The 14094-nt window shown below is 41.9% G+C and overlaps 1 protein-coding gene across 1 annotated transcript in view; it reads left to right on the top strand.

The window, feature by feature from the left end:
• The window catches only part of RNF213 (ring finger protein 213), a 645256-nt gene extending 632008 nt beyond the window's left edge, over positions 1–13248 (top strand). The window contains exons 70-72 of the mRNA XM_085875806.1: positions 2555–2644; positions 11415–11593; positions 12563–13248. Coding sequence (XP_085731932.1) covers positions 2555–2644; positions 11415–11593; positions 12563–12743 — 450 coding nt within the window. The 3' untranslated portion in view covers positions 12744–13248. The remainder of the gene's footprint in view (positions 1–2554; positions 2645–11414; positions 11594–12562) is intronic.
• The last annotated feature ends 846 nt before the right edge of the window (positions 13249–14094 follow it).

Below are 14094 nucleotides of genomic sequence, written 5' to 3'. Positions count from 1 at the left end.
GATCCCACATTCAAACTACTTACCTGCACCTCACTTCTGAATCACTGCCTGCCTCAAAAAACTCATATCATCTTGGATAATTTTGGACATTCAGATCATCAATCAGCAGCACTGCCCTGGTTGACCTGCTGGACCTACTACTCTAGCTTGCTGCCCCCATAATGTGTGCGTGCGCACGCGCGCGCGCGTGCGCACGCGCGCGCGCGCGCGCACACACACACACACACACACAAACACACACACACACATATTCACCTCTCTCACTGCTCACCTCCCCCCCCTTGTTCTCATTTTCACCCTCGACTCCACTCCCCCACCGAATTCACTCCTCCCTCACGCAACTCACTCCTCCCTCACACAACTCACTCCTCCCTCACCTGACTCAATTCTCCCTCACCAAAGTAAAAGAAAAAGGAAAAACAGTCAAACGCAGTCAATGCTTTTAACACTCAATTCCCACCCCTCAGTTCAACCCTCGACTCCCTCACGCCCCTCCTCGTCTTCCTTGAACAATTGTCCTCGTCTCCCATGTGCAATCCTCGTTCAGACTCTCTGCCAAGCCTCACACTCTGTCTGCCAGTACCCTGTTATGCAGTGCCGACCCACAAGGGAAAACCGAGCCGTGTCCACAGGCCCAAGGGTGAAATACAGTCCACCTCGCCATACCACCCCACCTCACCACAGGCTGAGCCGTGTCCACAGGCCCAAGGGTGAAATACAGTCTGCCTCGCCAAACCACTCCACCTCACCACAGGCCGAGCCATGTCCACAGGCCCAAGGACGAAGCAAAGCCCGCCCCGCCGAACCACTCCACTTCACCACGGGTCGATCCATGTCCACAGGCCCAAGGGTGAAATACAGCCCACCCCGCCGAACCACTCCACCTCACCATGAACTGAGCTGTGTCCATGGGAGCATATGCCCACAGGAGCCGTGTCCACATGACCTCTCCATATGGGTAGCAAAATACTGGAGGTCAGCAGAAAGCTTGCGATTTGAGATGCTGACGAATTATTAAGTGAATGTGTGTGACCTACCTGTAGGTTCAGAGGAGAAGTGGTTCACAGGGTTGGTACAACGCCTGACGAAAGTAGGTGGAAGACCCATTGCTCACTGACCGTTTATGATGTGAGAGCAGCAGATCTTGGGCTTTGTGATAGTAAATTGCATTCAGTTGTCAACTCTTTGATTCCACCCTGCCATTTTGGTCCATGGCTCAGAATGGAGATGTACACGTGTCATGGGGCGGTGTACTTGAATGTTTCTGCGAGAACATATTATACACCAACCCTCTCTATTCCATCTCCAGACGATGCACGATGTCATCGCCACCGAAGGCACCTTGACGATGACACGTGTAAGAAGGGTGTACTCAGTTTTCACTCCGTTTGTTTGTTTATTTTTTGTTGTACACCGTCCCTCCTTATTCCATCTCCAAGCGCTGCACGACGCCATCGTCAGGCGCCGAATGCGGCCAGGGATGACGCGCCCCGAGAGGGCGTACCCAGTTTTCACTCCGTTTATTTGTTTTCTTTCTTGATTTCTCGTTCGTTTGTCTGGGTGATATCTCAGCCATCCTTTGAGCAAGGAAGCTGAAATTTCGGCACAATGGTAAACAAGTGCTTTGGCAAAAACGGTATTTTTTATTTTTTGATTCATCAATTTGTTAATTGCTCAATTATTATAGATTTCTTGATTCCTTATTTATTTTCTTTCTCAATTTGCCCAACAGTTGGGCAATATCTCAAACACCTTTTGAGCTGGGAAGCTGATATTTTGACACGACGGTAACCAAGTGATTCGGCTATAAAGAGTGTTTTTGATTTATCGATTAATCAATTCATCTATTAATTATTTGATTTTTAGATAAATTTCTAAATTAAGTGCCCCGGCATTGGCACGTGCTGGAGGATATGTTATTTACTTACTTGTCATGGGGGCGGTGTACTTTGTCAGGAATAGAAAACTTTCATGTAATAAAATGTGAAAGAAGTAAAGATACTTTCAATGTGAAGAGCTGAGTGAAACAAGGACTTTGCACGTTGGAGAATATTGAGATGACTTCTGCACTTTGAAAAGGCTTTGCTCGGTTGCTGTTCCAAGGGAAGAAAGAGATGGGTGTGAGCAAAATATCAAGAAATTCCAAATACTATATTTTAAAAGTAATTGATTGGAGTATTTGGTTCAGTTCAAAGGTGTTACTTGAAGGATAACACAATAATATAATGTACAAATGGATTGAAGCGTTCCAAGAAGTCGTGTAAACAAACTTTTTTTGGGGCCTGGCTTTACCTGTACATTGATTTATCAGTATAAATCTAATATGCACACTTTTAATCCCTTTTAACACCTCAATGTGCAATGTGAATAGCCAAACCAGCAGTCCATATGAAGAAGACAAGTGTGAGGAAGAACGGACGAATGAATGAAAAATTAATTTTAATTCGTTTTGGGGTTTTTTTCTAAAGAAATAGAAATAGACCCAAAAATAAAATGTAATCCATGTAAAGGACAGATTATTATTTGTGGATTACATTTTCTCTTTGTGCTACAGGTTGCTGAGCTGTGCAAACTGAAGCATGTGGCATGCCTGTGGCAGCTGTTATCGTGTTGGCGTGCAGAGCTGCTGCTGGAACTCAGACAGGTATTGTGATATTAGGCCTCTTCACACCACATGCAACAGGTCAACACAGATCAATTCTTTGAGATGAGGCACATGTGTTTTTGCAAGTATGACTTGTATTCACACCAAACTTGGCAGTTTAAAAGTGCGATGCCATCATTTCGGTCCCTTTTTGTACTTTTACATTTGTATTTTTTTTAACTTCTCACTGCACAGCACACCAGATCAAGCTCTGGAAACGTTGCAAATGTCACTGATGCCATAATATAAACCAGGGTTGTAAAGTTCATTTCATTTGAAATGTCATTTAAATTTACAGACTCACGTACCTGTATGCCGTGCACGTCTATTAATTATTTGATTTTTCGATTAATTTCTAAATTAAGTGCCCCGGCATTGGCACGTGCTGGAGGATATGTTATTTATTTACTTGTCATGGGGGCGGTGTACTTTGTACACCGCATGAAGTCGGAGTTATATGGAGGAGCGACTGTGTCCTTTTTTGCTAGTGCACTCTTTATGAACCTCTCAAATACATGTATTAAAGGCAGAGATGCCGGAGCAGGGGGTGGAGGGGAGAGGAATTGCCCCTCCTACCTTTTTTGGCAGAGGGGCAGAAAGTGCCTTATCACGTATATGCCCGAAAAGGTCTGACAACATTGCTGGGTGTGTCAGGTGAGGAGGGATCTTTGAGGGTGATGGGGGAATTGTGATTATGATAATGCCTCATGGAAGAGAATGCACCAGAAGTGGGGGATGAGTGCCCCTTAAAACCTTTGTTGGGTGGCAAAATGTTTAACCCCCCCCCCAAAAGAGAGGGAGTAGGGGAAAAACTGAAAGAATGATGAAAAGGAAACAAAGGTACAAAATTCTTATCGAAGTAGCTTGAGCTGAGAAAGGCAACCTTTTTATATCAGATCATTTTCAGCTCACCTGGAACGTCGTTCTGGAGAGCTTGAGGAATGGCACGCCGTCTGTCCGTCCACAAATACTTTTGCAACTTCTCTGAAACTACACATGCAAGTCTGATGAAACCTGACCACAACCTTCATCACCCGTGAAGTACCAAAGTTTGTTCACGGCATTTAAAAAATATCGGAGTCTGAGGGTGTCTGCAGAGGGAGTTTATGGAGGGGGTTGCCCCTCCCCCCCCCCACCCCCACTAAGAGGTATTTGCTTTCTTCTCAGAAACGACACACACAATTACGATGAAACTTGATTACAACCTTCATCACTCATGATGTACCAAAGTTTGTTCACGACATTAAAAAAATTGGGGTCTAAGAGGGTTACGGGGGTTCCTCCCCTCCTTCCCCAATCCCACATAAAAATCCTGAAATGCTTCCAATGGGGTTAGAAGGGTGTGGGCTTGTAGATGTGGGGTAGGGTACTGACATAGAGGGGTTGGACACCGCTGAAGGATGTGAAGGGGATTTGGTTGTTGTGAGAAGAAAACTTCTGTAAACGTGACTTTTCAAGATTCCCAAACACGACATACGGAGACGATCATGGGATGGGTGGAAATATTTTTTTTTGAAGGGTTGGGGAAAGCTGATGCTGTTGGTACAGAAGAAGGATTGATGGACCAAGTGCTTAGGGGAGAGACAGGTTTGGAAAACAATCCATGTGATGAAGAAGAAGAACACGTGGGTTACTCAAGATGGAGAAATGAGGAAAGTGGAGCAATTTAAAATGTTTTTAAAAGCTTTTAAAAGAAGAAGTAAAATGTGTTTCATTCAATTAATATTCAGTTTGTAGGTATTGAGAAAAGGAAGAGATAAATAATTAATCTTTACAGTACAGGTAGAAGGAAATTCTGGCAGAATGAGATCATGCTTTGGAATGAAAAATAAAAGTTTATTGTTGTTTTTTGGTGAGGAGGGGGAAAGCAGGCTACCGATGAAGAGGCAGAAAGAATAATAGTTGGAGAACAAAGAAGCGGAACGAGGAACATGGCATCAAAACAGAGAATTTGCACGCCGGCTATCTGAGGAGTCGACCTTGAGCAGCATGAAAAATTCAATACAGCACGACGACATACGATTTAACTTGGAAAATTTGAACGAAAACACAAACAGTAACACAGGGACGAAAATATAACAGAAAAACACAATGGTTTGGCCAACCGAGCTTTGATGAGGTGGAGAAGGAGCAGCTACAGATTCAACCTCCATGTAGAGCAAACCCAGAACTGGAAAGTTTGAGATTCAGCAAAAAAACTGTCAGAGTAGTTGGTGAACAAATGAGCACACACCATTTGCACTTTCTAGTCTTGGTTGTTGTAATTATTATTATTTTTGCTTTGAAAATACCGATACCACAAGGTACACTTTAATATATTTATTTGAGAGGTTGACAAAGAGTCAGATCATGAAACAGGCTCTACACAGAAGGTCGGTGCTGCCGATGCGGTTTCTTTGGCTGGTATTGGAATCCTGGTCGGGTTCCACAGGAAGTCAGGGCAGGAATTTGGAATTTGGTCAGGGTGCCAGCAATAGCTCGCCGACTCTTCGTGAAGGACACCGTGGGATCTTTAACGTCCACCAACTAATGCCAGCAGATGGGATACCCAGTTTAATGTCCATCCGAGGGACGACCCACACCTTGATGAATCACCCTGCTAGTGGGGTAAACTGGTGAAATGATCTTGCAAAAGTGGATACCAACATGCCATTTGGCACAAAGGGAGTTTTTTTTATAAATAGATTAATATTTGAACGAGACCAAACTGGCCGAATTCAGATTTGGGTGTAATTAAGCAAAATCCAAGATGGCCACCAAACGCTAATTAATCAGTATAAAAAACAACCATTTCCATCAAATTATGTTACATATTACTTGCATATGCTTTAATATCACCATATTTCATACATGATTCAAAGAAATTGACTTTACATCTAAAAAAAAATTTAAATAATTAATAATGGGATTTTAATTAGTTTCATTCCCATTATTTTGATTAAACAACATTTAAATTGAGGTATTTACAGATGTTAAATCTTTTACTCAGTCTACCTCTTGTCTGTTTTTATATACCCCAGAGAGGCATCATAGAAGGTAGCTAGACAATGTAAATATTGCAAATTATTAATTTCAAGGGCTCATATGTAGCTTATTGTCACACAGATGCAGATGAAATTCTGTCCAGCAATGCTATGTTCCTTCAATCCCGAGAGCACTGTCCATCACAAGCACACAGATTTGTACATGGGAGGGAAGCTTTAATACACTTGCATCTCCCACTGCATTGTTTTTGGAAGTTACAGTGATATGAAGGAGCTCTTGACAATGAACAGAGGCTTCGGACAGATTTTTCCAGTGGGGTACCATTCCTTGGCCAGTCTTCTTCCAGCCCCACTGACATGCATCCGGTACCTCTGGCATCCTCATCAGACACTGCCCCCAAATGTGTCCTGCTTGCAAAGCTGCCCTTTTGCAGTGTTCTTCTAGTGCTGCTTTTGTGGGAGGGATATTTTCGATTTGCCGACTTCTCTTGGTGAACAGCATTTGTCGGCATTGATTGATGTCAGTACATGAACTTGTCCTGTCATACAAGAGGACTGTGTACCTCTCCAGATGTGCCATTTGACTCTCTGTTATTTCAGAAAGATTCATGGAGAGACTGACAAATGTGTCAGTGATTTCAGGGAATGCCTTCCACACCTTCCAGGCAGATTTCTTGCCATGCCCTGCAAATGCTGAAACTGTATCACAGCTGGTATAGGCATGCCAGTAAGGCAGAGCTGAACACATCTGTGGTCCCAAACTTCTAGCATACTGATGGATAGGGATGTAGCATTTATTTCTGCCCACTCCAAATGCTATCCATAATTCTTCAACACTAATTTGATGATAGGCCAAGATGGCTAAGATAACAACATCAGAATCTACAGTCCTTATGAGTATTTTGCTGTGTCCTTCTCTAACAGCATGTTTGGCATGCAGAAGTAGACGCGTTTCCTCATGTCCAAAAGGAGACAACTCCTCTGCCTCAAACATACTAGATGATGACTTCACGTTGTCCAAATGTGTCACCACAACTGTTTTGGTTTCATCTTGGTCCTTTATCAAATCCTCTGCAAGAAGTTTGAATAATTCCTCTTTGTTATTGTCCACTTTGAGGAAGTTGCTCCAATTCTTAGGAATTCTTGTTGAGGGGGTCACCTTGACCTTTTTACCAATTCCCCGTCTCTCTCTCTGCAAGATTCCTTTAAGCTGTTTGGGAAGTATTGGTCAAATACCACATCTATTCTTGATGCCTTCCTGGAATTGCTCATAATTGCTGGTTTAAAGACATCTTTGCTGTATAGTGAAAAATTAACTGCCTTTCCAGGTGTTGTCATGTGAACAACAGCTGGTCCATCAATGAGTACAGCTGTATAATCTGGCTCAGCATACTCTGGCGATCCACATTCTTTTAGGCACTCCATGATTTCTGATTTAGTACCTTTCCTTAATTTTCCAAATTCTGAAAGGGATGGGGGGTAGGAATGGTTCTCATGGCTAAAGAAATCTTCCAGGTCCCCTTTCCGACTTTGGCATGCAATGAATAAGCGAGAAAATAAATGACAATCCTGAGTCAAAGCTGATACTTTCTGCTTTGCATTTCCTGTTGAGGGAGAATTTGGTTGATGGAAAAGATGGAGCTTGTTCTTGCGAATGACATCATGGATAGACACTTTGCTCTTTTCAAGTCTCTCTTGGACATATGTTTGGCACTGGTCACTTCCAATCTTTGCTGCTATTTTCACAGATTGAACAGCCTTTCCTTCCAGAACATTTTTATCAATCAGAGACATTAGTGTATTTCCTTTTTGGTAAGGGTTTCCCTCTTCTTCAAATATTTCCACAACATTTCTGATGTGTTTCTCAAAATGTTTCTGGAACGACTTTGTGTCATCATGGTGAAATCCCTCTTCCACATTGCCATTTATTCCACACTCCTCTTCAAATTCGGTCACCATTCTGGCAATCTCAGGTCCTGAAATCATCCATTTCATGAGAGCAGAAGGATTGTCCAGGATATCAACGGCACCTCCATCATGTTTCACATTTCTGTTATTCTGCTCGTGCACCTGATCATCTGAAAGACTAGAGAATGGCCTGTGGGATTTTTGAGTTACAAATTTTCCTTGCATAAACTCCTTGTATACACTTGGGTGCCTGGTCTTCAACTATTTTAGACTCTTCACAAAAACAGGCAGCCATCTGGCATAGTGGACATGGTCAAGTGCAAACATCCATGGACAAATTCGTTGCAGAGCATCCATAAACATGATGAAATTGGCCTCACGAATGCTTCTGACGAACATCAAAAGGATTGTCTCTTGGACAACCACTTGATACCAGTAAAGGAACTGGACAGATTTATCTTTTCGTTTTGCAACCCACTCAGAAAACTCCAACTTCTCAAGGCTTGTATCCTTGTGACTTTCCCATGCTTTCCTCAAGAGGATAAACAATGATGCAACTGTCACCTGATGTACATAGCGAGAACTTTTTCCATGGTTTCCTAAGATGGAGGACTCTGCTCTACCTGAAGTAGTCACATCTGCTTTCACCAAGATTTCATCCAGTCCACTCCCTCTTAGCCAGTCACCAATAACATGAAGCATTGCCATTTCAATATGGAGGCCTTCCATCATAACAATCACATGGTCTTCTCCATACTGGGTTGGCAGAAGCCACTGCACCTGCTTTGCCACAGCATACACAGGTTGGTCACATGTGACAACAATAGGCTGGTCTGGGTTCAGCTTGTTGCATGCTAACTTGATTATATCAAAGGTATGGTGAACCATGGCTGGGGTCTGTACATATTCATTCAATAGAGGCAAGAGGAAAGATGTGCATTTTGGTCTTTGGACAAGTTTTAGGTTTGCATAGTATGCCAACCATGGAATCACACTGCATTCAGGTTTATTTGCAATGATTGCATGTGATAATTCATGAAGCCATTCAGAGGATTCCTCCACTGGATGTAGTAGGTTGTCATTATTATTCACATTTATCACAGCGACACGAGATTCTGCTTTTTTTCCCAACATAGAAGGTACATCTGTGTATGACTCTGGAAGATGACATGCTGGTCCCTTTGATGCTTGGTGCAAACTTGTGTTTATGTAAGACCGAGAGGAGATCTCCACATCTGGGTGTTGGATGAGAGAAACGCCCGTTCCGTGGAAAGCTTTAGTTGAAGTCGCTGAAGATGGGTTATGATCAATATTGTCTATGGCTGAAGTTGTGAATATTTCAGCTTGTCATCCAGGTGGACAGACAATCTTTTCTTCAGCATATTGTCCACAGAGTAACTCAGTGACTGTTGCAGATAGTTCCTGAACTCGGCAGTATGACACACATAGACCTAACTTTGACAATTTGTCCACTAAGTCACGTTTGCGTGTCTCAGCATGCAACATAAGGCCAATGTAAAATGGTAGAGGGGTCTCACGATCTGGATGATGACGAATCTCTTTTACTGCCTCTTTTCGCTCACGTTTGATGATGTTGAAACGTATCAGCTGTGATATTGACAGCTGTTAGAAGATCTTTCTGTATGAATCTGGCACCCTTCAAGTAACATCCTCCTCTTCTTCTTCTTTCGGCTGCTCCCGTTAGGGGTCGCCACAGCGAATCATCCGCATGATCTGCATAGTGATTTGGCACTTGTTTTACGCCGGATGCCCTTCCTGACACAACCCTGGTCGCCTCTTACGACACAGGGATATGGTACACCTATTTTAACCGGGGTATACACCGGCCCAGTATACTGGTACTCATTTCGCCGACCTCGGAAGGATGACAGGCTGAGTCAACCCCCTGGTGTATTAATTCAGTGGCCCAACGGGGTTTGAACTCAGGACCTTTTGGATCCCAAGCCACTGCCCTAACCACTGCGCCAACACCAAGCTCCTTCAAGTAACATCCGAACTAGAGTAAATAATGTCATGGGAATGGATCTTTCTGGAAAATCATGAGTGAAAGAACCAGTGAACTTTGGAAATTCATCAAATAATCTGTTACGTATTAGACCAGCTGCTCTTGATAGGATCATTCCCTCTTCCTCTGCTGAATTATTGCAAGAATAAAAGATAGCTTCTCCTGGAGTATCTTCAAATACAAGAAGAATGTCTTTACCCTTCTTATGGGCTTGCAAATCAGGAATATATGTGAGAATTTTGTCTTTTAATCTTGTGGAATGAACCTTGTGCTCTGCATCTTCTACTCCAAAATCATTCATACACTGGATGGTGAGTTTCACAATGTCTGCCAGTTTGAATACTGGAAGAGAATCAGATGTTTCATAGCGATCTTTGATGTAATGGATAATTTAATTGACTACAACTCCATAAAAGAGATCATCATCACTTTTTTGTTCTCTTGCTTTCTTCCTGTCAAACGCTCTAACACGATTATTTAAGCCAGTCAAACAAATTTTATGGTACTTGGCATCACGAGCAAACATTTCTCCCTCACTTAGTTTGGCCAGGAGTTTCGTATCACTAAGTTTTAGAGCAGCAGCGAACACTTTCTCATGAATTCCTGTAGTCTGTGTATTCACAAAATTGTTCTCACTGTCTTCCTTATTACAGAAAAAACAAGTATGCTGATTTGAGACCTTATTAAATGAAGATCTGGTCTTTAATTTCTCTCCTGAAGTTTCTGCCTCACTGTGCATCTTCCTTTTCTTTATATGTCTCTTTGCCTTAGTTTTATCATATTTATTTCTGCAGGATTTGTGATATTTGGCTTCTCTGTTAATGAATGTCTGCTCCAGGCCACACCCATCATTCATACTCTCCAGCTGAATGTTGTCTGGTAGAATTCCGAATTCATCAAAGAGCTGTAGATCTTCAGCGAGACTTGTGTAGCCGACCCTTTTGTGTGGACCATTATTGTTCATGGGTCACACAAGCCGCTCTGATGTGTCTTCTTGGCACAGGCAACACTGGTCCCAGCATATAGGGACTGCATGTCTCACCAGTTGAGCTTGATCAAAATCCTTACTTACATCAAGAAATTCACATTTCCTTCTCTTTGACATCTGTAAACATTTAAGTGTACTTTAATAATATGAAAATTAAATGTAAAATATTGCACTAATATCAGAAAAAATGTAATATACCTGCCAAAAAGTACAAATAAAAAAACAAAATTCCAAGGTTTCCAAAAATACTTTCAAATTTCCATTGCATAAAATAATTTTACATGTTACATTTTTTCCTTTTATTGGGCAGTTTAATTAAATATACATTATTACAATTCATATTTTATGATTTCTTTTGTATTCTTTTGTATTTTGTATTAACTGTTTTGATTAATATTTTTTGTAAATATAATTGATATTGAAATTTTTTACACTGTCACTTTATGTATATATAGTGATTGGCAGACATCTTGGATCATGAACTAATTACAGCCAATCAAGGGCCTTGCCGGCTTGGGTCTCGTTAAAAAAATTAAGTAGACATATCTATAGTACTTTGTGCCAAATGGCATGTTGGTATCCACTTTTGCAAGATCGATCCCATATTTGTCACCAATTCACCCCACTATGCCTGTGAAACACCAGGATGAAAGTTTGTACCTGGGTCGAGATTCAAACCCAGGCTAGACAGCTAAGAGAGAGTGTGCATACCTCTCGGCCATCCTTCCAGCCCTTGACCAAGAATGTACTCATTAAAAACCTGTCACTTCTCGATAACTCCTCCAAGGCGTGTATGCATTTTATGAATTCAATTCAGTGCCCCCACGTATGATAAACTATTGAAGTTCTCCACTTTTTTGGCAGGAGCCTTTCCTTCATGTACATAAGAAGTTCCACACTGATCTATCCGAGGAACAAAAAAGACACCTGCAGAAAAAACTGGGAAAGTCTGGCTTCGAGAATGTCCCATCTGAACTCCATCAGCTGATCCAGTTGCAGCTGCAGCCTCAGCAGCACTCGGACACCCACAACCCTGACTTTGGGTAACATTTTCTAACGTCTCATTGATTGCCTTTTCTGAGGGTGCTTTGATGCAATAGGAGAATGAAAAGTTTATGATAAGAGTTGGATGGTGAAAATGAACGACAATATGTCTACATCCATTGCACATGACCGAGGGATATGTTGCGTGATCCTTGTTGGGCCATTGGCTGTTCAATCACTGATTTGTCATTGTTCAATAAGCAATAACCTCTCCTGTATTGGTTTAAAAGGAATAAATATTGATCCTAAAATGTATCTGCCATGCATATCTTATTAATAATTTCAAGTGTTTGTGGATTTGTTTGTTACTCTTTCACGGCCGAACTGAAGCACCTTGAAGCCTGAAATTTTGGGTGTCGGTACTTCAGAATGTATGGTTTTAAGCTATCGCGAGTTGACCTTGGTGGTTGTTTGAGGCCACCAAAGGTCGCTATAATGTGCATCATGGGATATGGGGTAAGACATTGTTGTCACCGGGAAAAGGAAACCACCATAAGGCCAATAACTCCACAGCTTTTCAATGCATAACATGTGTCACAACCACTACATAGATTTTCCCTTGCAGCGCCTGGTACCCAGACAGATAAAAGGCAATGTCAAGTTATTTCAGAAATGGACCGATGATTGACTGCCGAGAATGACTTAAATAATTATCGGCAGAATACTCAGCAGTTGGATGTTTGGAATACTAGTTAATCGTACTTTAAAACTTAGTTTGGACACTTGATGAAGGAAGAAATAGGATGATAAAGTGAAAGTTGAAATCGTCATTGTGGCAGTTTTAGATTTGGCAATTACTCCTAAAGTTAGTGGTATTATCCCGACACTATGTGCGGCTGATGTCAGAGCTCAATTCGTAAAATATGCAAATTTGAAGTTTAACAGAAGCAAAGATGATTTTTATGGGGTGTTTTGTTTTTGGTGATGTGTTTTTTTTTTATGATGCAGCCTTCACTATTCTTGTGTAGATTGGCAGACTCACTTGACGCCTTCATTGAGAGAGAGGAGGTGCATTCGGAGGAGACACTAAAGGCCTTCATTGAAGTGCTTCCCCAGGACATCCAGCTCTCTCAAATCCTGGACGTATGGAAGACAATTGTACTGCACAGAAAGAATGCTCACTTACCAGCTTGTCATTACTTCAGATGAAATTCAATAACTTCCCAAAATGAAGGTTTTTTTTTTTAATCTTCCTGCTCTGAAAGAATTGTGGATATTGTGGTCATTCTAAATACTTGCTTCGTAAATGGGGGAAAGAAGACTTGTAAGTTTAAAATTTATCTTCAAGTGTAATTGATGTTGCTTTGGTAAAATGAAGATTTTTCAATTTCCTTTTGATTTCCAATTTGCCCAACACGATGAAGTGTATCCTGGTGGTCGTGATTTTACAATCAGTCATTAAATCAACTTCAGTGATTCACCCACTTGGAATTATGCTTCAACAGTTCATCGAGATGTTTGGTTTGAAATCGCATTTGCTTGCTCATAACTTGATCGAGATTTGTGATTTTCTATCATTTTGTCAGTCCTTGTGTGTTTTTCTTTTTTTTTTTTGCTTCACTTAAACTTTGTTGGAGGTTGGTGGAGTAAATCTGATGCGTATTGCACATGCTTAAACTTTTTGTATACCTTGTATTAAACTGCAAAAAAAATATTTTCCCTTGTTTCATTCTTTACCAAGCTAAGTACTTATTTTCGATTGAAGAACGAGTCAACAGTTCTTCATACCAGGTACTTAAACTTTTTTGGGGGCTCATGGAGGAACTAAATGGCAGAGGACAGCATGTTCACTGACAGAGCATCAAGAAGGAACGGACATAAAGACATTGCCCGTTAGTCCAGAAAGGAAAGGAAAAGGATGGACGGCATCAAGCAGAGTTTAATAGAGCAGGTAGTGAGTCTGGGGAAAAGCAGGAAGTGGTTATGGGCAGCACTTTGAATGACTTGAGGGAGGACCGGGTAACGAGAGACGACGGAAGTCCGTTTCACAGGTTTTTTTTTGTATACCTTGTCGAGGCTCGTATGAGAGATAACACACAAAGCACAGCAAGGGGGGGGGGCATGAGACAGGAGGGGCAGGAGTGGGAAGAACAAAACAGTGGGGAACAGAGACATTAGGAGATCTGTAGAAGGGAGAGGGATGGGGCAGGGAACATGTGGTATACAAGATGGACATTACAGGGATTTTCAGGAATGAAAGCAGGGAATTTGAAGGAGGTGAGTTTGGGGTGGATTAACGGGGTAGAAAAGAGCGAAGAGTTGGATGGGGGATGTTAAGAGGTGGTGGTGAACAGCTCTTTTGAAGGCCTGGAGGGAATAATGGGATTGAACAGAGTGAGGGAGTTTATTCCAAAGGTGGGGAAAATGAGCAATGAAAGAGTGAAGGTGAGCAGTGATTCGTGATTTTGGAAGTTTTACCAGAAGGGGGTTGTTGGTGGACCTTGAGCACCCTGCGGAAATATGGTGGGGACAAATCTCAGAGAGAGCAGGGGGGGGGGGA

Source organism: Eptatretus burgeri, chromosome 3 (genome assembly GCF_056783735.1).
Source record: "Eptatretus burgeri isolate ZD-2024b chromosome 3, Ebu_testis_v1, whole genome shotgun sequence".
NCBI lineage: Eukaryota > Metazoa > Chordata > Myxini > Myxiniformes > Myxinidae > Eptatretus > Eptatretus burgeri.
Note: the sequence above shows the minus strand (reverse complement) of the source record. Positions and strands in the feature narration are given on the sequence as shown.